This window comes from Mobula birostris, chromosome 6 (assembly GCF_030028105.1).
Source record: "Mobula birostris isolate sMobBir1 chromosome 6, sMobBir1.hap1, whole genome shotgun sequence".
NCBI lineage: Eukaryota > Metazoa > Chordata > Chondrichthyes > Myliobatiformes > Myliobatidae > Mobula > Mobula birostris.
In genome coordinates, this window is record NC_092375.1 from 86,363,873 (window position 1) to 86,387,657 (window position 23,785).

The window sequence follows — 23,785 nt, forward strand, 5'->3', positions numbered from 1 at the left end:
TACAATTGTTGTGTCATCAGCAAACTTATATATTGAGTTTGATGGAAACTTGGCTACACAATCATGGGTGTACAGTGAGTACAGCAGGGGGCTGAGTACACAGGGATACTGGTTGCACTCCAGTTCAGGTGTAAACTGTCTTGATGGTACAGGTTCTACTTACCCTGCTCCCATGTGCCACTTTGCATATTATCATCAATTTCCCTTTTTTTTGCTTATTTACTGGCGGTTAAAGTGGAAATCATCATTGCTTCATTTGTATACATTTCTCAGTAATTACTGACACATTGCTAAAATGACAGTGGAAAGACAATTGCATTCTCTACATCAGGGATTAAATACAAATCAGATGTGATTTGATGCCCAAAAAGGAAACTAACAAATTAGTTTAGTTTCTGCAACAATTCAATAGATTGCCATTACCAATAGTAGCATTTCATTCCAGTTAGTCATAATTTAGATCTATATACTTCTTTGGTGGCATCTGAACCTCCAGGTTTTCACTCTAATCCCTGTACTATAAGCCTTGTCACATCCTCCTTCCTACTCACAAAATGTCAGAATATTAATCAACATGTGAATATATTATACAGACAAGCTAAATATGTGAGAAAGAACATCGCAGATACAATGCAATGTGAGAAAATGTGAAGTTACCCTTTTCGGCACAGAAAACAAAAACAGAGCTCCCCCCCGCCCCACAGTGACACCTTACTGAGTTAAACAGAACTTGCCCAGGCACTTGAAAGAACAACGTGGCCTGCACGAGAGTATCACTGAACATATTTTGAACTCAAAGACATCACTGTGAAAGGTAATTTTAAACATTATGGTGACTTTATCAACTCTAACGCAACTACTCCAGTGCCCCCACTGAGCTCCAACCACCCTCTGTAAATCTGAGCTCAGCTAAAACTCACAACTGCCACTCAACTATTAATACTACACTGAGTTCCATTTCTAAAATATGTCAATTTTAAAATATTTATCCTTACATTAAAATAACTCTAATCTCAACAACAGCAGCCCTAACCATAAGCATCCACCAGCTCTACAAAATCTTATTGTGGAAGTACCCTAATAAATGCTTACCTTCCTAGTAACTCCAAAATGAACTATTTAAAAACAAATTTCTTCCAATTATACTTTCTAGCCCATTGCTGACTTCCCTTTTCTACGAATTTAACTTGACTTCAGCTTCTGTCCGCCAGAGAAAGCAGGATCTCCCAGTGGCCACACATTTTAATTCCACATCCCATTCCCATTCTGACATGTCTATCCATGGCCTCCTCTACTGTAAAGATGAAGCCACACTCAAGTTGGAGGAACAACACCTTATATTCCGTCTGGGTAGCCTCCAACCTGATGGCATGAACATTGACTTCTCTAACTTCCGCTAATGCCCCACCTCCCCTTCGTACCCCATCCGTTATTTATCTATCTATCTATTTATTTATTATTTCTCTCCCCCCCCCCCCCCATTTTTCTCTCTCTGTCCCTCTCACTATACTCCTTGCCCATCCTCTGGGCTTCCCCCTTCCTTTCCCCCTAGGCTTCCCATCCCATGATCCCCTCATATTCCTTTTGTCAATCAACTTTCCAGCTCTTAGCTCCATCCCTTCCCCTCCTGTCTTCTCCTATCATTTTGGATCTCCCCTCCCCCTACCACTTTCAAATCTCTTACTAGCTCTTCTTTCAGTTCATCCTGACAAAGGGTCTCGGCCCGAAACGTCGACTGTACCTCTTCCTAGAGATGCTGCCTGGCCTGCTGTGTTTACCAGCAACTTTATGTGTGTTGCCGGTAAGTACAGTATTGTTCAATTGTTCAAGAAAGGCTCTAAGAATAAAATGGGAAATTACCGGCTGGTGAGCTTGACACCAGTCACAAGTAAGTTATAGTAAAGTATTCTATAGGACAGGATATCTAAATATTTGGATAGATAGTGCCTGATTAGAGATAGTAACATAGCTTTGTGCAAGATAGGTTGTGTGTAACCAATCTTATAAGATTTTTTCAAGAAAGCTACCAAAAAGGTTGATGGAAAAAAGCAGTGGGCATTGTCTACACGACTTTAGCAAGCTTAAGTTGCTTGGCATTCAGGATGAATTAGTCAACTGGATCCAACATTGGCTTAGTGAGAGATTCCAGAGAGTGGTGGTAGACAGTTGCCTCTCTGACTAGAGGCCTATGATTTGTGGAGTGCTGATGGGTCTGTTGTTATTTATCATCTATATTAATAATTTAGATCAGCAAATTTGCAGACAACACCAAGAGTGGGGCGTAGTGGACGACGAAGAAGACCATTAAAGCTTGCAGTGGGATCTGGACCAGCAGGAAAAATGGGCTGCAAAATGGCAGATGAAATTTAATACAGACAATTGTGACGTGTTGCACTTTGAGTGGACAAACCAGTACAAGAATGACACAGTGAATGGTAAGGCTGTGAGGTGTGCACAGAACAAAGAGACCTGGAAATACGGATCCATAATTTCTTGAAGGTGTTGTAAAGGGAGCTTTTAGCACATTGGCCTTAATAAATTAGGGCATTGAATATAGAAGATGGGATGTTATGTTGAAATTGCACAGATGTTGTCGAGGCTGAATTTAGAGTACTGTGTGGATTTATGGTCACTCACCTACAGGAAAGATTTCATTAAGCTTGAAAGAATGCAGAGACAATTTGCAAGGATGTTGCCAGGACTTAAGGAACTGAGTTAAAGGAAAGGTTAACTATATTAGGTCTTTATTCCCTGGAGCACAGGAGAATGAGAGAAGATTTTGTATACAAAATTATGAGGGTTATAGATAGGATAAATGCATGCAGGCTTTTCCCCTCAGGTTGGATGAGACTAGAACCAGAGATCTTAGGTTTGGCATGAAAAGTGAAATATTTAAGAGGAATCTGAGGGAATGCATCTGAGGGCGTGGAATGAACTGCCAGCTGAAGTGGGTCAATTGCAACTTTTAAGAAAAATTTGAATAAGTATATGGATGGGAATGCTTTGGAGTGTTATTATCTGGGTACAGGTATGTTGGACAAGCGAACATCAGGATGGTATTGACTAGATGGGCTGAAGAGCCATTTTCTGTGCAGTAATATGTCATGATATCCTCGATAACAGGGGTTCCCAACCTGGGGTCAATGGACCCCTTGTTTAATGGTACTGGTCCATGACAATAAAAAATGTTAGGAACCTCTGCTCTGAACAAACAACTGAAATAAAAATCTCTTTTTGTATTGCTGGCAAACCTTATGCCATAGCCTAATTTTTCCTTATTGATCTTTTCAAAAAGTCTTTGCTTTTCCCCCATTCTGTCCACTCTTCTAACACACCACCCACAGTTGCATAATTATACACTTTAAGTTTGATACTATTTTCACCTCTTTTCTAACTTAACCACAGATGATAGGTCTTTCCCCTGGTATTTTCTTTCTCAATGGAATGTACACATTCTGAAAGATTGCTTTAAATGCCGTCCACTGCATTTCAATTGATGATTTCATAACCTCAAATGTGAGTTCATTTTCTAGTTCTCCTTTCATGCCCTTGCAGCTACTCTTATTTAAGTTAAAAATACAGGTTTTGGAGCCATTTTTCTCCCTCTCAAAATGAATGTAAAGTATTGTTGCTATCTAGGGGTCTCTTCAGAATGAGATAATTAATCCTATGTCACTATTCAATACAAACTCAAGTACAGCCTGCTCTCCAGTTGGATCCAGGCAGGCTGGTCTAAGTAACCATCTTGAATACACTATGTGCTCCTCATCCAGCCCACCTTTTTCCAAATAATTTTCTCAGCACACATAGATTGAAATTCCCCATGATTTGTGCCATGTCTTTCTAACAAGCTTCCATTATTTTACAGTCTGCTCTACTGTGTGATTGCTTCTTATGGGTCTATACATCATTCTATCTCTTCCCTTCATTATTTCCTAATTTCCACCAAAAATGTTTCTACCTCCTGGTTTCCTGAACATATTACTTCCCTCTCTTACTTTTCCTGGCTTTACGTCCTTTCAAAGTGTCATGTACCCTTATCTATTTGGGAACCAATCTATATCATTCAGCAGCAAGTTCATTATCTTTGTATTTTTTTTCTATTAACACCAAGTTTTAATAATACATGCATTCAAATACAAAGCCTTTAGTTTTGTCTTTTATTATTTTCATGTACATTTTGTTTTAGTTCCTTGTCCTTCTTATCGTCCAAGTTTTAATAACAGAAATAGGCCATTTCATTCCTCAAATGTGTTCTGCGATCTTTGAGCCATTTCTATATAGCTTCCCTAACTTCATATCCATTAATATCATTGGTTAACATAATTCTATATATCTGAGAATTAAAATCAGCTGACCTGGCAACAAGTGCAGGTCAGAGCAGAGTTCCAAATATCCATCACCGCGTGTGTGTAGGACCATTTACAAACTTTGCTCCAGGCAGGCCTAGCTCTAATATGTATATTTATTCTTTTCAATAGGATTTCCCAAACAATAAAAATATCTTCCCTCTGACTACCTTCTATCATATTTCCCCAAGCAACTGAAATATTTTTTCTCTAGCTACCTGCTATTTTTTTTTTATTTCAAAATATACTTTATTCAAAAATAAATATATACAATAAACCATTCAATAACTTTTCATCCTTTACATACGTTTCCATTATACTCAGTAAAATACCCGTGTTTATAGCCACCCACGTGGCACTCCAGTAGTTCAGCTTAGCATCTCATTGTTGAGGGGTATACTCCCCTGCTATTAGTTCAGTGAATTTCACACACATCCTTTGGGTGCACCCATGTTTATTGTCAGTGAAAAGGAGCTTCAGGGAGGTTCACAAACTTTACGTTTAAGAAGAGAAGTTGTTCATTTTTCCCTTTATAGAAAGTTGTACACATGCCACTAATTTCACTGTGAATTGGTTTTAAATAAAATTTGAGGTCAGGATTTAAAGAATGTCAACAAAGCAATCTATTCCTCTGTTGATTCAAATTAAAAGGCAAGACTAATGAGCTCCCAAACCCCTCAAAACGTTATTCAATATTCAATTTGATCATGGTTTATTTACACTGTAACATACCAGAGGCCTTGTTTTAACAACCTTTAATTCTTCTGCTTAATAAATTCAATGTTGTTTTAAACTCTGGCTTCATAGATACTTAAGTAAGAAGGTTCAAGGTTTCCAATGCTAATTACCAGTACTAGCCTAGTATGGTCCTGGTGCCTGGAAGAAAAGGCATGTCGAGAACAGTCAGCAAGGACTCCTAAAGGAGTGGCCGCGTTTGCCTAATGATGTAGTTTTTAAGGAAGTAGTAAAAATGGCTGTAAAAATAAACATGGACTTCGGATGTACATTTATATGTACAGGTATATGGGCTTAAAGTCCAAAGGATCACCAAAATGCAAATTCATTATACATGAATGCATGGCAAGGCGTGTAAGAATTTATGCTGGTTCAGCAATAGTTATACATGTCATTCAAGAGTAAGACTCAAATACTTCAAGGTTTAGGGGTAAAAGGTCGTTCTCTCTGGTTTCAATCTCACCAAAGTTCATCAAAAGGCTGCTAGCCGACTTTATCTTATCAAGGCTCAGTTTTCCGTAAATATTTTTTCTCAGCATTGAAGTGGTTAACAGATCAGAAATCCAGAACTGTTAAAACTTTACGAGCCTGTGAGGTATTTGGTATGCTTAGCAAATAAAACGGGTTCAGCCTTTTCTTTGTCCAATTCCGACCATCTTCGTCTACATCCTATTTGCATGCTTAATACGTTTTGTGTAGCCAATGAAATTTGCATTTGGGAGGAAAGCCAGCGAGGAACGATTTTCACAAAGCTGTGACATGTTAGTTGCATTCGTGCGAGTACTGCAGGGAGTTGAAAAGCCTGTTTTTTACAGCCAGCAGCAAGGTAGGCTTGCTTCGTGCTCAGAACCTTTGTTGCACAAGACTAGGAAACAAAGTTCGTTAGTTTCCGGCTTAATTTTCTAAGAAGGCTGACGAGCCACGATGTCATTGAACCTACAGAGCAACTTGCAAAAAGAGGATTTATCTTTGTTCTACCTGAAAAATAGTCCCATTCTTTTGAACAGGATTTCTTTTGTGTAACTGTATAACCCGGGATCGCAAAACGGCGCTGAAATTTTCCTGAAGTTTTCAAGCCGGACCGTTTAGCAGAAACTGGTAACCAGCATTCCCGGGATTCAAATGAAGCCGATGCTGAATAGATAACTGAGAGCCCACTCCCTGCATCGCTCGTCTTTAAATTCCAGCAAAATAAACACAATTTCACAGTACGGATGTGTTCGCCGACGTAACTCGACCGTAGAACTCATTCTGGACAAAATCTGGAAAGTGATCGGAAAGGGAACGCAGTTTTCGCACTATGGCAGCCGCCAACAGCAACAACGCCAGCACCCATTGTAAGCCCGATGATTCCTTTAAGTACACATTGTACAGCAGCGTATTCATAATGGTATTCATCGTCGGCCTCATATCAAACTGTGTCGCCTTGTATGTTTTGAGGTGTTCCTTAAAATTAAGAAACGAAACTATAACATACATGACAAACCTTGCCGTGTCAGACCTGCTGTTTGTCTTCACGCTGCCGTTTCGGATTTTCTACTATGCGACCAGGGACTGGCCCTTTGGGGATTTGTTGTGCAAGGTTTCGGGGACGCTGTTTCTCACAAACATGTACGGCAGCATCCTCTTCCTGACCTGTATCAGCGCCGATCGATTTCTGGCTATCGTTCACCCTTTTAAATCGAGAATGCTGAGGACAAGGAGAAATGCGATCATCGTGTGCACTGCCGTGTGGCTGACCGTGCTGGGAGGAAGTGTGCCGGCGACTTTCTTGCGAACTACCAGCGAGAAGGCCAATCAGACGAAAACCTGCTTTGAAAATTTTTCCAACGAGACCTGGAAGAATTTCTTGTCAAAGATTGTAATATTCATCGAGATAGTCGGTTTTATAATCCCGTTGCTGTTAAACCTGTTCTGCTTTTCAATGGTGTTGAGAACTTTAAGCCAGCCCGTTACTCTTTCCCGCAGTAAATTTAACAAGAAGAAAGTGCTCCAGATGATTGTTGTTCATTTCCTCACTTTTATCTGTTGCTTTGTGCCATACAATATAACCCTAGTAATGTATTCACTGGTGAGGACTGGAGCAGTGAGAAATTGCTCGGTGGTAACTACAGTCAAAACAATGTACCCCATCACATTATGCTTTGCTGTGTCTAACTGCTGCTTTGACCCTATTGTTTATTACTTCACTTCAGAAACGTTCCAGAATTCAATCAAGAGGAAGTCGAAGTCGCTAAGGTTTGAATCGGATTTTGAGACCTTGCACACTGTGGGCTTCCTCACAAATAATCAGCGGACATCAAAATCTAAAACGCTCAGTTCAGATTCAACTGTTTAGTTATTAACTACATATATGGATATCTTATTTTCACGCTTTAAGCAAGCAGAAATATTTTTTTTACCAGAATTTAAACTACAGCACTAATTATAACCACCATCAGTGGGGTGTGGCTAATGGTTCCCTAACATAGTTTTCAGTCTGTATACAGTATAGGATTGAAAACTAAAGGTAATGAAGCACTCTCAGGGAAACTGGCAGAGGAGAGTGTAGAAGACGATTATTTCAGTTTGTGATATAATTATTCACATATATATAGTTTTAATTTTGACATTTAACTCAATAAGGATCAAGGGAAAGACAGTGAATACCAGAGGTACAAAGGAACCATTGCCACAAGCGATTTTATGCAAAATTTGCTTTTAGTGGGGAGATTCTTTTTAAAGATTTCTCCATTAATGGAATGGACTATAATTGTTATTAAAGGCACATTTTTAAACATTTTATCTATGTGAAAATAAATTAATGTTCTCTAATAAATTAATAATCTACTCTTTATTTGATAAGATAAAGGTTGAGCTGATTATAATCCAAACCTTGCCACCTATATGCAGTAACTTTTACTTCCCTTTGCAATATAAAACATCAATCCAGCTGTCTTAAAAATAGTGCTGTAAGAGAGTTTCAGACCAGTGATTATCAAAAAAAGATGTTTAATCTGTTTAAAATGGGTGATTTTTTTTTTAAATGTGATTTTTGATTCTACCTTTCCAGAAGGTGTTGGATAAGGTGTCACATAAAAGATTTATCCATAAGATAAGGATACATAGAGTTGTGGGTGATGTATTAACATGGATAGAGGATTAGTTAACTAATAGAAAGCAGAGTTGGGATACATGGGTGTTACTCTGGTTGGCAATCAGTGGTGAGTGGTGTGCCACAGGGGTCAGTGCGGGACCCGCAACCATTCACAATATGCATTAATGATGTGGAAGAGGGGACCAAGTGTAGTGTATCTAAAGTTTGCTGATCATACTAAATTGAGTGGAAAAGCAAATTGTGCAGAAGATACGGAGAGTTTGCAGAGAGATATAGATAGGTTAAGTGAGTGGGCAAGGTTTTGGCAGATGGAGTAAAATGGCGGTAAATGCAAGGTCATCCACTTTGGAAGAAGAAAATGAAAGAGCAGATTATTATTTAAGTGGTTAAAAACTGCAGCGTGCATGCTGCTGTGCAGAGACTGGGAGTGTGTGTGCATGAATCACAAAAGGTTGGTTTGCAGGTGCAGCAGGCTATCAAGAAGGCAAATGGAATGTTGCCCTTCATTGCTAGAGGGATTGAATTTAAGAGCAGGGGGGTTATGCTGTAACTGTACAGGGTCCTGACGAGGCCACATCTGGAGTACTGTGTGCAGTTCTGGTCTCCTTACTTGGAGGATATACTGGTTTGGGAGGCAGTGCAGAGGAGGTTCACCAGGTTGATTCCAGAGATGAGGGGGTTAGACTATGAGGAGAGATTGAGTCGCCCAGGACTGTCTCACTGGAATTCAGAAGAATGATAGGAGATCTTATAGAAACATAAAATTATAAAAGGGATAGATAAGATAGAGACAGGAAAGTTGTTTCCACTGGTAGTTGAGACTGGAACTAGGGGACATAGCCTCAAGATTCGGGGGAGTAGATTTAGGACGGCGATGAGGAGGAACTGCTTTTCCCAGAGAGTGGTGAATCTGTGGAATTCTCTGCCCAATGAAGCAGTGGAGGCTACCTCAGTAAATATATTTAAGACAAGGTTGGATAGATTTTTTCATCGTAGGGGAATTAGAGGTTATGGGGAAAAGGCAGGTAGGTGGAGATGAGTCCATGGCTAAATCAGCCATGATCTTATTCAATGGTGGAGCAGGCTTGACAAGCCAGATGGTCTACTCTTGCTCCTATTTCTTATGTTTTTATGTACCTTCTTCCAAAAAAGGAAACATCCTTTTCCCAATCACTTAGTTAGGAGCTCTCATCATTTTTTTTTAAATGTTTCAGTCAAGTTATCTCATTCTTCTAAATTCTGGCAGTTACAAGTTTAGCAAATCTCATAAGAAAATCCAACATTCTAAGTACTAGTCTTGCAAACCTTCTCTGAACTGTTTCCAATGCCTTTCCATCTACCTTTAAAAACAATAACCAACAGAGTGCTCCAGGGATATATCCAAGTACTCTTTGTTTAGTGACATGGATTTCTTCCTCAATCACTCTCTCAGGCAGTAAATTCAAGAACTTACCACCCTCTGGTATTTCAACAAAGTAGTTTAAGTCCACAGCTTGTTATTTTTAAACTACTTTGGCTCAGAAAATAGGTCTTCCTATTTAATCCAGGCCCCTCAATTTTAAATTTTCAAGTAAGTCTCCCCCTCAACTGTTTCTGCCCCAAAATACTAGCTCAACTTTCCCAATAGATTCAACCTTCTAGACCAAGCAACATCATGCATATCTTTGCCGGTGTGCTTTCTGACGCAATTATACCTTTCCTGTAATGCGGTAACCAGAATTGCATGTTGTAATTGTGCTGTGACCTAACTTGAGTCTAGCATAGTCTCACTAGTTATGTTCTGTGCCTCAGCTAGAAATGGAAAGCATCTGTCAACTATCAACCTGTCCTGGTATCTTTAAGGATCTGTGGACATATAGTCCTGTTTTTCCATGTTGCTTGGTATTCGTTTCATTCATTCTACTTTTACTTGCCTTACTGGTCCTTCCCAAATACAAAACTTCATGTTTTGCTACATAAAGTTCTATTATTTCTGTCAAATTAACAACACTACATGTTCCTGTAGTCGAAAACTATCCTCTTCACTGTCAACCATACATTCTATTTGATTCATCTAAAAACTACTTAATCATGCCACCTCTACATAATTATCAAATATTTTAAAAAAAATAGAACCCTGTATTTAATAACCTTCTAGATACAAAAAAACATGCGTAAACTCTACCTTCGGAATCCTATCACTGAGACAGTTTGGTTCCAATTTATTACTCTCTTTCAGATCTGCTAGGCTTTTACCTCTCTATCATGTAGGACCTTGTCAAAAGCCTCGTTGAAATCTATTCAGATAATATCAAATATATTTCCCTCGTCAACCTTCCTAATCTTCCAAAATGATTCCATCAAGTTAATCAGACACAACTTTCCCAGAATAAATCCACAACTGTCCTGAATTAATCTGCACTTCTAAATGGAGGTTTGTTGTATCCTTAAATGGATTCCAATGACAAGCCCATTAGCAAAGTTAAAGTAACTGACCCATATTTATTTAGCTCATGTCTTTTTTAAGCCAAGTTACAACTCAAGCAGTCCTTCAATCCTCTGGCACCACTCCTGTAATCAGAGGACACAGAAAATAATCAAAAGCCTCTGCAGTTTCCTCTCTTACATCTCTTAACAGTTCAGGATACATTTCATTCTGACCTAACGACAATCCATTTTCCAAGATGAAACACTTCCTCTTTTAATGTTATCCCATCCAATATTTGGTGTTCATCTTGAATACATCATTAGCATCATCCACCTCTTCTGAAGGAAATGACAATATACTGTGTAAGAACCTTGTCCATATCCTCTGCTTCCAGACAAAGAACTTGGTTGTCCTTTTTTATGTAATCATTAAACATCCTTAGATTTCCTTTCTTTACTTTCCCAATTTCCCTTTTAGCTTCACCCCTACATTTCAAAATGCTTCCATGCTGTATTAAGTTTTCAGTACCTGATGTAGTTTTCTCCTTTTGCCACAGGCATTGGAAAGGCAATCCTGTGTTATAGTTTGCAGTAATATTAACTGCCTTCTGATGGTAATGTTGGGACATTTGAAATTTATTACTCTTACTAGTATTTACATTAAGGTATATACTGTTTAAAACAACTAGATTCCTTGTATATTTTAAAACCTTTGTTTTCTCTGCCTTTCAAATTTTGCCATTAATTGTCTGCCTCTGAATCTTTGCTCAGGTTCTCATCATGCTGCAAAGTCAGAAGCCCTCTCCAAGTGTACCAATAAACCTACCCACAGCAATACTGGTCCTGGCCCCATTGAAGCATGCACGGGCCCCTTTTCTAGAATTATCCATCTTTATACAATGCAGATTGAAATAGTAATTGCACTGTAAATTACTCTCAATTACATCTCACAGCTAAAAGAAAGGAATTAAAAAACTGCTATTATAAAGAAAACTATAATGGCTTAATTGCTTATTATCCTTATTACAAGCCATAACATCCAACTTATGGACAAGCCCTACAAATGAGCTCCCATAACACTATTAAATTAAAAGTATAACATGGCTTTGTTCTGTGAATGACAGAACAAGTTTCTTCCCTCTCTACTTGTAGTAATTGTTCTTATCAGTCTTATGGGCTTTTGATGCTATTCATTACAAAACTGTGGAGATATGGTTACCATATCAAGTGACTTTTTTGTGTATTTTCTCACATGGACAAAATAGACATATGGATGAAAAAGACTATGGACATCTGTAAAAACAAAACCCATTCATTACTTGGACAAGTGTAGTACAAAGTTCAAACTCTTATTTTCTTTGAAATGCCTTAGCTGACATTATGAACAAATTAGGTAATTATATACAATCTTAAATGGAACAAACACAAATGGCCCTTTCAAGTTTTCATTTAGAATAAGCTATATATATATGTAGATTTTATATTTGAATTCTTATACAAAGTAGTCCTACTAAAATCAACAACTGAATTTCGTAAAACAATTCTTTAGAGGAAAAACAAGACATCTGAAGTCAACTCAAAACTTCTTCAACATCATACATGTTTCCTCACTAATAATCAGTGCACTAAAATCATTAGTAACAATGCAAACATCTGATGTTTTCGTCCCTGGCTAGAGATAAATGATTGCCGCACATTTCTATTTCACAATGACAAAAATGTCATTATATATACCTAACCTTCCTCACAAGGGCAAGTTTATTTAGAAAGTTGAGCAGTTCAGACAGAGATCTGAATTTAAATTCACACCCAGGACCACTTACACTACTGAGTTAAAGGGTGTTTTGGAGAGAAAATAATGTTTCTACAGGAATAATCTATAGATCAATATTTGATTTTGTTTTGTTTGATAGGGTGAGGCCATGGTTACCATAGTGATAAGGTATCTAGCCTCATCTAATCAGGAAATTAACCAGAAACTTCTTCAACAGCTTATCACCATGACAATCTTGATCTCATTCTGTTAGGGATATTTATTTTAGCCTATCCATCCCTCTCCCCATAGTCTGCAACTTAAAGTGAACTTGTTTCCTCTTTCACAACAGGCCTTTCAGCCTAAACTGCATGCCAACCAGAATATCTATCCCAACTTGTCTAATTTGCTTGTGTCTGGCTCATATTCCTGTAAACATTCCTATCTACATACTTGCCTAAATGTCTTTTAAACAGTGTTATCTGCTTCAACAGCGTCCTCTGGCGGTTCATTCTATACAGTATTCTAAACAACCTTTGCATGACAAAGTTGCCATCAAGTGTCTTTTAAAATTTCTCCTCTCATCTTATAGTTTTAGACTCCTCTGTCTTGGAGAAAATGAATATGAACATTCTCCTTACCTACACTCCTCATGATTTTATATACCCCTATAATGTCATGCCTCAACTACCAAAGCTCTAGTGAAAAAAAAAGTCTCAGCATATTCTCCTAACTCAGAGGTTCCTAACCTTTTTTATGCCATGGACCCCTACCATTAAGTGAGGGACCAGGTTTGCAATCCCTGCTCCAACTCGAGCCCTACAATTTTGGTAACATCTGTATAAAACTTTCCTGCAACCTTTCTAGCTCAATGACATATTTCCTATCGATGGGCAACCAGAGCTGAGCATCATACTCCAAGTATGGCTTCACCAACAACTTGTACAGTCTTAGTATGATACCACAACTCCTGTTCTGAATGCCCTGCCTGCTGAAGGCAAGCATGCCAAATCTTTTCTTCACCTACCTGTCTTGTCACATTCAGGGAACTGTAGCAGTACCCTTAGTCTCCCTGTTTTATAGTACTCTCCAGGACCTTACCGTTGCTGTACAAGTTCTAGCCAGGTTTAATTTATCAAACTGTAACACCTCGCACTTGTCCAGGTTAAATTCCATCCGCCATTCTTTCATCCATTTCACTAGCTCATCTGGATCCTGTTGTAATATTAAATAACTCTATTCACTGTGCACTACACTATCACTCTCTGTGACTGACAAGGAGCTTTCATCTGAAATATTTACTCTCTTGCTGCCTGATTTATATCGAATGCTTCCAAATTTTTTTTTATTTTGGATATTCAGAATTTGATTTTTAAGCTTTCATTAATTTCCTTAATGCAAATATGGTTTAATCAGAATTCTCTATATCATCTTCTCATCTGTGTTCTACCTACCACGTGCAATTATTTCAGGTCCTTTGCTGCCAATTTTCGGTCTTTCTATATACATTCGATACGTCTGCTTCAATTAAAATGTGGATTATTAACAACCAGCAAATTAAGATGTGCTTTTGCTCCCGAGCTCATGTAATATACCTAATGCTTTGAGTACACGCTTTATTTCCTACTCCCTAATTAATTCCCCCTCCAAGCCAATAAGGTGACTTCTAACTTCTCAAGATTCTATGTATATTTATAGAATCTATAAGGTACCTTGTCAAATGTCTTCTGGAAATCTGTATCAATAACTTATAGGCACAAAGCCTACAAACCCATCTGACACCTCACCTCCACAACAGATCCAATCAGTAAGTGCAAGGCTTATTGAGAAAGTAAGGAGGCATGGGATCCAAGGGGCCATTGTTTTGTAGATCCAGAACTGCCTTGCCCACAGAAGGCTAACAGTGGTTGTAGACAGGTCATATTCTGCATGGAGGCCGGTGACCAGCAGTGTGCCTCAGGGACCCCTACTCTTCGTGATTTTTATAAATGACCTGGATGAGGAAGTGGAGGGATGGGTTAGTAAATTTGCCGATGACACAAAGGCTGGTGATGTTGTGGATAGTGTGCAGGGCTGTCAGAGATTACAATGGGACATTGATAGGATGCAAAACTGGGCTGAGAAGTGGCAGATGGAGTTCAACCCAGATCAGTGTGAGGTGGTTCATTTTGGTAGGTCAAATATGATGGCAGAATATAGTATTAATGGTAAGACTCTTGGCAGTGTGGAGGATCAGAGGGATCTTGGGGTCCGAGCCCACAGGACACTCAAAGCTGCTACACAGGTTGACTCTGTGGTTAACAAGGCGTACGGTGCATTGGCCTTCATCAATCATAGGATTGAGATTAAGAGGTAATTTTACAGCTGTATAGGACCCTGGTCAGAACCCACTTGGAGTACTGTGCTCAATTCTGGTTGCCTCAATATAGGAAGGATGTGGAAACCATAGAAAGCGTGCACAGAAGATTTACAAAGATGTTGCCTGGATTGGGGAGCATGCCTTATGAGAATAGGTTGAGTGAACTCGGCCTTTTCTCCTTGGAGCGACGGAGGACGAGAGGTGACTTGATAGAGGTGTATAAGATAATGAGAGGCATTGATCATGTGGATTGTCAGAGGCTTTTTCCCAGGACTGAAATGGTTAGCATGAGAGGGCATAGTTTTAAGGTGCTTGGAAGTAGGTACAGAGATGTCAGGGGTAAGTTTTTTTACTCAGAGAGTGGTGAGTGCGTGGAATGGGCTGCCGGTGGTGGAGGCGGAAATGATAGGGTCTTTTAAGAGACTCCTGGATGGGTACATGGAGCTTAGAAAAAGAGGGCTATGGGTAAAGCCTAGGTAGTTCTAAGGTAGGGACATGTTCAGCACAGCTTTGTGGGCTGAAGGGCCTGTATTGTGCTGTAGGTTTTCTATGTTCTAAATCCTTAAATTTATACTTACTGCTAATATTTGCCCAAATATACAATTACTGTCCCCAGTAAGAAATTTTACTAATCTTCTCATAACTGTATGTAGAATAATAGCCATACAATTTCACAGTTCATTTCTGTTGCTTTGCTATTTTGCATTCAATTCTATTGCTTTCAATTTTACAGAACTAGGTACAGGATTGGAAACTTCCAAAGAGGATACCTAAAGTTTTTTCAGGTATACGAAGAGTAAGAGTGAAAGTAGATACTGGACTGCTGGAAAATGAAGGTAGTAATGGGGAACAGAAAAGATCCTATTATGGATAGAGCACTGGCTGATGGGCAGGAAGCAAAGAGCGGCAATAAAGGGAGCCTTTTCTGGTTGGCTGCCGGTGACTAGGAGTGTTCCGCAGATGTTGATGTTGGACCACAATTCACCTAAACCTTTAATTATTGCTGAGAGTTTAGATTTCATAAAAGAAAACAAGAGGAAGGTGATTCTATTTCAGTTTGTGGCTGTGCTGAAGCAATTGTCTGAGCACTGTGATTCTGATTGGACTCATATGTGGTCTGCGTGGTGAGGCAATTCAGAAATGTTTGCTTACAGAAGACAGACTAACATTACAGAAGGCAGTTGAGATTAGTACATCTATGGAGATGGCAGCTAAAAGCACAGCTTACCAAGTTCATAAAGTTTCTACTGACTTTAAGAATAAGACTCCTATTGACAATCAATGTTGCCGTTGTGACAAAACTGGGCACTCAGCAAAAGAATACGATTTAGATTGCCAACGCTGTGGCAAAAGGGGATATATTGAACATGCCTGTAACAGTAAAAAGGCACTATCAACCAAAAACACTGTAATAAAGAAAAATACTTTAGGAAAAGCAAAAAGAAATGTGAAAAAGGTGGAGCATACGGAGGACGGACAGAGTGACTCTCACTCGGTGGTTGAAGAAGCTTTGCATGTTTTATCTGTTTCAAGACACAAAGAGCGCTATTGGGTGACTCCTCGTTTAGATGAGGCCACAGTAAGGATGCAGGTGGACACAGGTGTTGCAGTATTGCTGGTGTCAGAGACGTGATTAACCTCTATCAGTTATAATCATTATACTTTGTGCAGGATATGATTCTAAGCATCACGTTCCCTCAGGGCCCACTGATTTGAGTTTATCGGGGTCCTAGACACCACAATTAAATGCTGCCTGATATCACTCACAGCCATTTCCACCCCTCTTCTGGAACTCAGCGCTTAATTGATACTTCAACGCAGGGGTCCCCAATCTTTTTTGCATTGCGGACCGGTTTAATATTGACAATATTCTTGCAGACCGACCGACCGGGGGGGAGATAGGGTTGCCAACGGACAAGAGTAGCAGTCAAATACGTTGTGTTTACCCCGAGAAAGACTACAATGACCATGAAGCCTTGCGCGGGCACCTGCCGATTTATTTCTACAAATCGTTTTTGGCGATTCTGTTCGGGGGGTGAGGGTGTTAATCACGGCCGGAATATAGGTGATAAGTGGCTAATACACTCAATTTTGTTTCTAAAGGGGTTTATCTAACGAATTTAATATTAAACACACAGTGCATATTTTCCTTCCATGAATATAGTGATAAGTCAATTATCAGGAGAGGACAGGGGAGCTTGAAGTAAGTGTTGAACAAACTCCAGTAGAAGTGGTAGAGGCAGGTTCGATATTATCATTTAAAGAAAATTTGGATAGGTATATGGACAGGAAAGAAATGGAGGGTTATGGGCTGAGTGCAGGTCGGTGGGACTAGGTGAGAGTAGCGTTCGGCACGGACTAGAAGGGCCGAGATGTCCTGTTTCCGTGCCGTAATTCCTATATGGTTATATAAGTCACTTACAAGTCAATAGCATCATAACATTTTAAGTAACGTTTGGATATTAAACACACAGCACATATTTTCCACGTATGTACATATAAAATCATTGCAACACACCAATATCACTGAATCAGTGGGAGCCCTGGGCTTATTTTCCTGCAACAAGACAGTCCTATCGAGGGGTGATGGGAGACAGCGATACTCGAAGGGGGTTCCTTATGTCCAGTCTATTCCGCAATTTAGTTTTCGTTGCATTCATTGCAGAGGTAGGATGGAAATGGAAGCAACGTTTTCAGTGCTTTCGTGGCTGTGTCAGGATATTCAGCCTTGACTTTGATCCAGAATGCCGGCAGAGATGTTATGTCAAACATACTTTTCAGCCCACCGTCATTTGCAAGCTCGAGGAGTTGATCTCCTTCCCACGCTGACATGGATGATGCGTGGGTAATGACCTCGCATGGATAATGACCTCGTGTGGGTCATGACCTCGCATGCATAATGACTCAACAGTGGGCGTGACAGGGAATGAGGAAAGGTGCAGCGGACTCATATCGCCAAATCATATCGTTCCCTCGCGGCCCGGTAGCACATGCTTTGCGGCCTGGCACCAGTTCGCAACCCGGTGGTTGGGGACCGCTGCTTTAACGTAACAGGGCAACACATTCAAAATATGTTTCAATGAAATGGTTCAACTGCATCCGTACTGAGTCAATATTTAAGGTGAAACTTGCTCACAGCAGAAAGGAATCTTTCATCTCTGTTCAGTGGCAGCAACACAATTCCCACAAATTTCAGAAGACAGGGATGAGACATGAGGCTTGGAGATCAATGACCTTGGCAAAAACTCTAGTGGCCACTAATGAGTAGGTTATTGGTGATATAGCTCAATAACACTGCACAACACCCTCCACCATCATACTAATGATCGAGAAGGCACACCTTATTGAGAATATTCATTCTTTATGTTGATATACCACTTTTTGGTGACAGGACACCAGGAAGATTTATACATTGTCTGCCTGTGACTGTACTGGAAAAAACTTGACTACAGGTATGGCTACAAGTGGAGCAGATAACATGCAGTACTACAATCAAGATATGGCCTGATCTCACAATTGATTGTATCTGGGGCTCACAGCCATTTCTTTTTATATTAGCTCAACATGTCCAACTGAATTCAGAGATCCAGCTATAATAGCTCTGTAGAGTCACAGACTTTTGTGAGGTCAAAGGAGGCCAGGTACAGTGCTTACAACTGTCCTTTTCCCGAATTTCTCAGGTTTATTGCCTCTTTCAAATGGCAGAATCCAAGCTGCAACTCCTGGAGGAGCTCTCTGGCTAATGTGAGGTGTTAGGTGATGAGTCTTGAATGATCTTTTGTGCAATGGACAGCAGGAGAGGTAGTGAAAGATGTCCTCTGTAATTAGATATGTTATTCCCTCAAAATGGTAACAATTATAGTATCTCTCAGCTTGCAAACATGTTCTCTCTGTTATAAATTTGTATCTTAAGTAATTTCCCACCATGTTGAGGAACAGAGGGATCTTGGGATTCAAGACCATATATTCCTCCAAACTGCCACTCAAATTGATAGGGTGGTTAAGAAGGCATATGGTGCGCTAGCCTTCATTTACCTGGATATTGAGTTGCAATGTAATGTTGCTGCCTCATAGTAATCAGGTTAGACCACACTTGGGAGTATCATGTTTAGTTCTGGTCACCCCATCTTAAGGAGGATATGGAAGCTTTAGAGAGGGTGCAGAGGAGATTTACCAAGAACACGTTTTATGAAGGAAGGTTGAGCAAGCTAGAACTTTTCTCTTTGGAGTGACTGATGATGAGAGGCGACTTGCCAGAAACATATAAGATTATGAGAGGCACAGACAGATTGGATAGCCAGTGCCCTTTATCCCAGGGTGGCATTGACCAATACTAGAGAAAATCTATTGATGATGGGTGGAGGAAAGTTTAGGGGAAATGTCAGAGGTAGGTTTTTTTTAAAGACAGAGAGTGGTTGATGCCGGGAATGTAATCCCAGAGGTGGACACACTGATACAATAGGAAACATTTAAAAGTCTCGGATAGGCATATGAAAGTAAAAAAAAAAGTGGAGAATTGTGGGCTATGTAGTTGGGAAGTGTTTGATTAAACATGGAATAGGTTTATATTGGTCGCACAGCATCATGGGTTGAAGGGCCTGTATTGTGCTGTCGTGTTCTATGACAATCAAAATGAAGGTATCGGAGATCAGGCAGGATTATCAGTACCGGCTGGAATTGTGCAAAATGTATATTAATTGTGCTCTTGAAGCAGAGCAGCACTACACCTTGAAATCACCGCATATTTCCCTCAGGATAGTGTCCAAAGCTGAATCATAGGACTTAAAACTGTACAACATAGCAACAGGCACTTTAGCCCACCATGTTGTGCTGAACAAATAAAACTAGTGATTAAGTACCGAACTAAACTAATCCCTTCTATCTTCACAATGTTCATTTCTCTCTATTCTCTGAACATTTAGGTGCCTACCCAAGAGCCTCTTCAACATCTCTACTGTAATTGCCTCCACTGCCGCTACTGACAGACAGCACATTCTAGCCACCCATCACCCTGTGGAAGTATTTCACCCATTTCAATGCTGGGGAAAAAGTTACCAGTCTCCTACTCTATCCACGCCTCTCATAATGTTATATAATTCTATCAAGTCTCCTTTCATCTTGACTGTCTTCAAAGTTTCTCAGCTTCATAGGACAAGATATTCTATCAACGGCGCGTGGTTGCACGTGTTTTCTCAGATAATGAAGCAGTCCATCCCTACAGGATCTAGCCAGCCAGCATCCGCACTTGGGTTGTTAGGGGTCAATAACATTAGTGGCACATAAATATCAGGTAATGATTAGCTCCAATCACTTCCCCTTGACGTTACCCCAGCTGACCGTACCCAATCAATAGCTTTGTTACAATTGACTCTCCTAAGTCATTTCACCATCAACAATACACAAGTGTGATGAAACAAAGGAGCTGGTTGTGGATTACAGGAGGAATGGAGACGGGCTCACCCCTATTGACATCAATGGATCTGTGGTTGAGAGAGTGACCAGCTTCAAGTTCCTCGGTATACACATCACCGAGGATCCCACTTGGTGTGTACATACTGACTGTGAGGTGAAAAAAGCACAACAGCGCCTCTTTCACCTCAGATAGTTGAAGAAGTTCGGCATGAGTCCCCGGATCCTAAGAACTTTCTACAGGGGCACAATTGAGAACATCCTGACTGGCTGTATCACTGCCTGGTATGGGAATTGTTCTTCCCTCAGCTGCAGGACTCCGCAGAGAGTGGTGCAGACAGCCCAGTGCATCTGTGGATGTGAACTTCCCACTATCAGGACATTTACAGCAACAGGTGCGCAAAAAGGCCCCAAAGGATTGGTGGGGATCTCAGTCACCCCAACCACAAACTGTTCCAGCTGCTACCATCCAGGAAACAATACCACAGCATTAAAGCCAGGACCAACTGGCTCCGGGACAGCTTCTTCCACCAGGCCATCAGACTGATTAATTCATTCTGACACAACTGCATTTCTAAGCTATATTGATTGTTCTGTTGTACATCTTACTGTACATACTATTTATTACAAATTACTACAATTTGCACATTCAGACAGAGACGCAATGTAAAGATTTTTACTTCTCACATATGTGAAGGATGTAAGAAATACCCAATACAATTCAAAATAATTCCTACAGACCAAAATAAGCAGAACTTTAACCATACCTCAAAAACATGACATATCCATGACAAAACAGCCTGCTGCTAACAACCCCATCCACCACCATTAACATTTGCTCTCTCCAAAACTGAAATCCAGTGACTTCATTGAGTGCATTCCAAAATCTAAATTGATGCCAAATCACAAGAGTTCCATTACAGAAAACCATTCAGTCTTCTAAGTCCACACCAGCTTTATGCAAAAACAATCCAGATAGCCACACATACTCACATATACAGTGCCCCTTATCTGAAATGCATGGGGCCGGAAGCAAGATAGCTTAGGATCACCATCATTTCCGACTCTGAATCTACATTACTACCAGTAAGCAGTCTTTGTCTTACACCATGGAAACCATAGAAAGGGTGCAGAGGAGATTTACAAGGACGTTGCCTGGATTGGGGAGCATGCCTTATGAGAATAGGTTGAGTGAACTCGGCCTTTTCTCCTTGGAGCAACGGAGGATGAGAGGTGACCTGATAGAGGTGTATAAGATGATGAGAGGCATTGATCGTGTGGATAGTCAGAGGCTTTTTCCCAGGGCTGAAATGGCTAGCACGAGAGGGCATAGTTTTAAGATGCTTGGAAGTAGGTACAGAGGAGACATCAGGGTTAAGTTTTTTTTTTAAACGCAGAGAGTGGTAAGTGCGTGGAATGAGCTGTCAGCAATGGTGGTGGAGGCCGATACGACAGGGTCTTTTAAGAGACTCCTGGATAGGTACATGGAGCTCAGAAAAATAGAGGGCTATGGGTAACCCTAGGTAATCTCTCTCAGGTAAGGACATGTTCAGCACAGCTTTGTGGGCCAAAGGGCCAGTATAGTGCTGTCGGTTTTCTATGATTCTACTTGTTCATTACAGATATGTACTGATACAGCCGTTAAGTCTGTTAGATTTTCATCGGTGACGATCTTGGCAAACTCATTATTAAATATCTCTGCTGCTTCATGAACAGCACAAATCTTTCAAAATTTAATGTCGTGTTTTTTCTTAAGTTTCTGAAATGAGTCTGCTAAATATTCATAATTACCTTCAATTTTCAGTTTGCCTTAACAAATCTTGCTTGTTTCATGATCAGCATACCATTAAGCAGTATATGTTCACTCCAATGCTGACAAATTCACTCTTTCAATACACAATCATGATCTTTTTTCTGCTTTATGCAGTGTTTTTCTATTTTATATTAACTTCTGTTCATTACATATGTGAGGTCACTTCTTAGAACTGTTCATGGTCTGCAGAGACCTACGCATCACCTGCGAACCTTTCTAGGACATTTTAGAGTTTTCCATTTGTGATGTCATGTCAGAGCTCAAATTTCTGGATTTCAGAGGTTTTTGGATAAGGGGTACTCAACCCGTACCTGCAAATTCTATCCTTTCATATATCATAAAACACTACAATTAAGTCTGCCTTCCTCCTCTATCACTATACTTTGACTACTATTTTTAAACTCCTGGTTTTATATAATCTCCATTTCTTTGTGAACGTGGTTGTTTAACCAGCTCATATCACTTATGGTTCTTCTGCCAATCACCCTCATTCTCTCTTCTCTAATTCTATATTTCCTGTTGATACTCCCATGATTTTAAATACATCTGTTATATTCTCTTGCAATCTCTCTGTCCCAAAGAGAACAGCTCCAGCTCTTCCAATATGTTAAAACTTAAGGGTTACCATAGCCCTCTATTTTTCTGAGCTCCATGTACCTATCCAGGAGTCTATTAAAATACCCTATCGTATCCGCCTCCACCATCGCCAGCAGCCCATTCCACGCACTCACCACTCTCTGCATAAAAAACGTACCCCAAACATCTCCTCTGTATCTACTTCCAAGTACCTTAAAACTGTGCCCTCTCGTGCTAGCCATCTCAGCCCTGGGAAAAAGCCTCTGACTATCCATATGATCAATGCCTCTCATCATCATGTACACCTTTGTCAGGTCATCTCTTATCCTCCGTCACTCCAAGGAGAAAAGGCTGAGTTCACTCAACCTATTCTCATAAGGAATGCTCCCCAATCCAGGCAACATCTTTGTTAATCCCCTCTTCACCCTTTCTATGGTTTCCACATCCTTCCTGAAGTAAGGCGACCAGAACTGAGCACAGTATTCCAAGTGGAGTCTGGCTAGGGTCCTATATAGCTGCAACATTACCTCTCGACTCTTAAATTCAATTCCAGGATTGATGAAGGCCAATGCACCGTATGCCTTCTTAACCACAGAGTCAACCTGCGCAGCAGCTTTAAGTGACCTATGGACTCGGACCCCAAGATCCTTCTGATCCTCCACACTGCCAAGAGTCTTACCATTAATACTATACTCTGCCATCATTTTTGACCCACCAAAATGAACCACCTCACACTGATCTGGGTTGAACTCTATCTGCCACCTCTCAGTCCAGCTTTACATCCTATCAGTGTCCCGCTGTAACCTCTGACAGCCCTCCACACTATCCACAACACCCCCAACCTTTGTGTCATCAGCAAATTTACTAACCCATCCTTCCACTTTCTCATCCAGGTCATTTATAAAAATCACAAAGAGTAGGGATCCCAGAACAGATCCTTGAGGCACACCACTGGTCACCGACTTCCATGCAGAATATGACCCGTCTACAACCACTCTTTGCCTTCTGTGGGCAAGCCAGTTCTGGATCCAAAAAGCAATGTCCCCTTGGATCCTATGCCTCCTTACTTTCTCAATAAGCCTTGCATGTGGTACCTTATCAAATGCCTTGCTGAAATCCATATACACTACATCTACTGCTCTACCTTCATCAATGTGTTTAGTCACATCCTCAAAAAATTCAATCAGGCTCGTAAGGCACGACCTGTCTTTGACAAAGCCATGCTGACTATTCGTAATCATATTATGCTTCTCCAAATGTTCATAAATCCTGCCTCTCAGGATCTTCT

General features: G+C 40.3%; 2 protein-coding genes across 3 annotated transcripts in view; one reads left to right on the forward strand and one right to left on the reverse strand.

Annotated features, from left to right (window-relative positions):
* The window catches only part of rb1 (retinoblastoma 1), a 243,514-nt gene that overhangs the window by 84,226 nt on the left and 135,503 nt on the right, over window positions 1-23,785 (reverse strand). The gene's annotated exons all lie outside the window — the stretch shown is intronic.
* Window positions 5,785-7,870, forward strand: LOC140199168 (lysophosphatidic acid receptor 6-like). Its single transcript, XM_072260795.1, has one exon. It carries the CDS (start codon window positions 6,385-6,387, stop codon window positions 7,420-7,422), a length of 1,038 nt encoding a protein of 345 aa, XP_072116896.1. The 5' UTR covers window positions 5,785-6,384; the 3' UTR covers window positions 7,423-7,870.

What these genes read in the sequence shown, in the direction of transcription:
- LOC140199168 (XM_072260795.1), top strand. Translation starts at nt 6,385, where the DNA reads ATGGCAGCCGCCAACAGCAACAACGCCAGCACCCATTGTAAGCCCGAT.